The 4,205-nt window shown below is 50.5% G+C and overlaps 1 protein-coding gene across 1 annotated transcript, besides 1 other annotated feature; it reads right to left on the bottom strand.

The window, feature by feature from the left end:
• Positions 1–4,205: part of a sequence feature (areas merged during assembly that could not be assigned to a particular haplotype. This can correspond to areas where the two haplotypes were merged or to regions with more than two copies in the genome that were merged during assembly.) that runs on past the window's edge.
• On the bottom strand, positions 224–2,665 carry Tc00.1047053472357.10 (trans-sialidase, putative; the record flags this gene model as incomplete). The annotated part of the gene is made up of 1 exon (XM_799449.1): positions 224–2,665. The coding sequence occupies one exon, from the start codon at positions 2,663–2,665 to the stop codon at positions 224–226; it is 2,442 nt and encodes an 813-aa protein (XP_804542.1).

Raw genomic sequence — 4,205 nt, 5'->3', positions numbered from 1 at the left:
GGAAGAGTGCAGAAGAAACAATTACAAGAGGGAAAAGTAGAAATGAAAAAACGTCCATAGTGATTGCCCCAAGGCAACAAGCAGGATAAGGGAGTGGGAGTGAGAAAAAAAAAGAATAATTAAATCTAAAGCAAAAAAAGATTTTATGAGGAAAATAGTTCCCGGGAATAGTATTTCTGTGCTCGGGAGGGCGCAATTGTCCCACGCGGCAGCCAGTCACTCCTCACAGAGCCGCAAACCCCCACAGTCCCAACAGAAGAAGCAGCAGCAGCAGTCCGCTCTCACGCACAATGCTGCCATCACCCGTTGCTTCTCCAACGGCATTGGAGCTCAAAGCTGCCGGCACTTGCTGCGCTTCACGTTTTTTTCGAGACTGCTGCGAGGCCGCTTGCTCCACTGGATCTTCAGAAGGTGACGCAATATCTTCTTCCAAATCGGCACTCCCACCAGTAAATGTCAACGGGCGGTTGTACAGCAGGACGTTCCTCACAGTCACAGACACACCTTCGTCACCCACTGTGTTCTCTGCGCTGCCTCCATCCCCTCCAATGTAAAAGTGTGAGATCCCTTTCGATTCTGTATTTTCCAAGTTACTTTGCACACTCTCACACACACGCTGACCATCGACGTACACGGAGCCCTGTTTTTCGTTCTGTAGCACAATGGCCACTTGGTATTGTCTCTGTGGATCCCAAGTGCTGCTGTGCTCCGCGGTTGTTCCGTCACAGCACAGCGCCTGCCACTTCCTTTCTTTGTTGTACGACAGTCCCAGGAGTACTGTATTCTTATCGCCATCATTCACCTTCGCTCCCATCAATGGAATGGGGGTATCTCCGTCCTTTGGCACACCGTGGATAGACACCGTCGCCACAAGAGTGAAGTTGTAGTTCGCAAAGTGGTACAGCTGATTCTCCCCCTGCCTGCCAACAGGCCAGTGCGCCCCTGCGCCACGCCCTTTAAATGTCACGCCATCGGAAGGCTCTGCCTTTTTTACAGCACCAGTTACTCTGGCGTTCACCCCGAGGTACTCGTCCTTCCATTTGCTACCAGACAAGTTGCCGGACAAAAAGCCAACCAGCCCAGCGGTGATCTTAACAGTAGTGCTGCAGGGAGTGCTATTTGGACGGTCCTTCTCAGTATTAGAAGGAGTGCACAGCTTGGAGACAAGGTCGTCCACTTCCTTCCACGTCGCCAGCACATCCTTCACACGCTTCAGCTGCTCAGTCAGACGCACAGAGACCATACCGAGTGATTGTCTGAACCCATCTTCCTTCTTCTCGTACAGTGCAATCAACTCATTATTATTATTCCCATTAGTTCCACTTTTGTACAACAGGGAGCTGGCGGCAGCGTCATCGTTCCCGGATACCGGACCAATATCAACAATGTGCGTATTGTCCGTCAGCCAAAGATGGAGTTCGCCCCTTTCTTTTCCACGGCCTCGTGTATCAGCCTTCTTGGAAAACACCGGCAGAGTAACGAGCATCACATTTCTCTTATCATTTCCAACACCGTCAATATTCGCTGTGATGAACCCGCTCCTAACGCCCCACTCATGTCGCTTTTGGTTGTTGCCCCACACGCGCGAGAGTGTCCCGAGCGCCTCCGTCCACGACGCCCCCTTATCACCGGACTCGTACACCCTGCGGCGGCCATCATCACACGCAGTCATCATCATGAGTTTTCCCTTCCACTCCACGACGGAGGGATCAGTGCAGCCATAGGCAGACATCCCCTTCGACAGCTTCCAATTCTTAGTATCCGAGGAGTACAAGATCAGCGAAACGTTGTTATTCTTTCCTTCCTTTGCTTCACTTTCAGTGCCGTGCTCCTTCACGGCTTCCAACGGGAGCACAAGCGTATCGTCATCCATCGTAATACCCGATCCACCGCCTCCAGTGAGCAATGGCCAGGATTCGTGAAGTTTTACAATCGAAGTGCACGGGAGATCGTCAATAACTTCCCAAACAATTTCTTTGTCCTGTTCATCACTGACATTCCCCTTTACCAGCAAAAGACCCCATGAGGCAGCGTCAGCCCTACCCTGACAAACAGCAACATTTTCCCTGATGTATTTTCCAGCAAGCATGTAAATGCCATTCCCCTTCACGACTGTTGTTGGCCGGCTCACATCTACTCTGTGGAAACTTTGGGAACCAACGCGATTCGTTGACTGAGAGGGGCGTTTGCCTCCTTCGGAAGGACATTTCTCCAGTGTCTTTGTCTTCAAATTACTTCCACCCATTTTTTTTTGGTTTTCACCACTCAACTCAAGGAGCTCCGAGGCAATCCCAGTAAAGAAATAGTTTCCATCCTTCAACAGCGCCTCGGCAAAGGCAAACACGCCACCATTCACCTCAACAAAACTGGGAGCATAGAGCGAATCCACTGTTTCGTCTTCTTTCTTATCTCTCCAAACAATGTGTTTATCCAGTGAAGATCCCGAATCTGACTTTGACCCCTTACCTGCGGGGGCAGCACCACCAGTGCCGCAGCACATTATCACAACAAGAAGTAGCAGTGCTGCAGAAGTAAACATACGCCGGGACATGTTGGGCCTCTGCAGCTCACTCTCTCTTCCTTCCCTCCTCCTTCCGCTGGATCTGGTCACGCGGCGACGGTTGTGTGTGCGGGGTGCCTTCACTGCAGCAACACGTGAGAGCATACAAATATGTGTGTGTGGGCGGTGTGTGAGCTTGTTGTTGGTCCTTTCAGTGCCTTCGAATTTCACAGTAGCGATTAGCGCTTGTTTGCTTTCTTTCGTAAAAGAGAAAAAAAAAATACGGAAAACAAACCAAAAAAGGGATGAAAGAATAAACACCGCTACCCGCCCACAGTGAGTGGCACCATCATCCCCGCCGCAGTCACTACAAAAAACAACAACTCACGCACACAGACACACGGAACGAGAAGGAAGAACAGTGCACCGGGAACACACAGCGACTGCCACCACCAGCAGCAGGAGCCACAGCGGGTACATAGTTATTCGTCACGCGTCAACACACACCAGGCGACGCCCACACACAAAACAACCAGCGGAATGCAAAAGGGAACAAGACCGTCCTTTGCAAAGCCCACGCGCTGTCACCAGTTATTTTACTGCTCACCCTTCCAGCGCACCCTCCAACGCACATCACTCCACACAAGCGAAGAATCCCTGACCAAAGTATACACAGCATGGGAGATACACATTGGCACGTGCAGCTGCTGGACAAGAAGCAATCCACACTTGTCCCAGACACCCTAAGCCACACCACCCAATCGACTGCACGCCTGCAACGTGTCAAAAAATAAATCGCAGGATCCCGTCCTCCCTCCTCGCAAGGGACGTCGCAGCCACAATCTTCTGCGTGCATCCGTTCTCTGCAATCACGACACTCTACAGAGTATGCATAATGGCGTGTTTGTGTGCATGTGTTTGTGTGTTTGGCAGCGCCTATACTTGCAGAGCAGCTGCACGGCACAAGGATTCAAAGAAGGCAATGGAATAAAGAGGCAGATAGCACACACGCAAATTACTCATACCTTTACACACACACACACAGCCCTGCCGCAACACCAACACACAGATGGAAGGGGGAGAAGCAAACAGGAGCGGCACACAATGCCCCACCGCATGTACATGCGGCGAGAGCGGTCCGTCGTGTCGACGCCCCTCACGGAGGGTACGCACACACACAAGAAGGTGCAGCGCACACAGCAACACAAAAGCAAAGTAACAATACAATAAGAGATCCCCACACACCACGTGGATTGTTGGTCCACGGGAAGTGCAGCCAATATTCATCACAAAAACATTTCAGTTGACTTCGGCCTTTGTTCATATTCATCGCAGACCACTTCATGCAGGCCGGCCACCACCGCAGCGGCCGCACGCGCAAAAATAAACGCAAGGGATGCAATAATGCAAGCAAACATTTATTTTTGTTTCTGTTTGGATGTTGGCAGATGTTTTCATGCTTTTTTTCATTTTTTCAGAGAGCAAACCTTCATGCCTGGATCGTGTGTTGGGATTTCTGCAGGGTGCACAATTATTATTTTTCTTTCCTCTTGTGAATGTTTCATGTGTTGGTGCAGCCAATAATTCGGTTTGTGTTGTTCCTGCTTTTCGCTGGTAAAGTGTTGCAATAGATGCTTGTTTTTCCTTTTCGTTGCTGTGGCACCTGGCTCCTCACCGTTGATTGCGGTGGAAATGAAAATATGTG

Source organism: Trypanosoma cruzi, assembly GCF_000209065.1.
Source record: "Trypanosoma cruzi strain CL Brener chromosome Unknown tcruzi_1047053472357, whole genome shotgun sequence".
Classification (NCBI taxonomy): domain Eukaryota; phylum Euglenozoa; class Kinetoplastea; order Trypanosomatida; family Trypanosomatidae; genus Trypanosoma; species Trypanosoma cruzi.
This window is presented reverse-complemented; position numbering and strand designations above follow the sequence as displayed.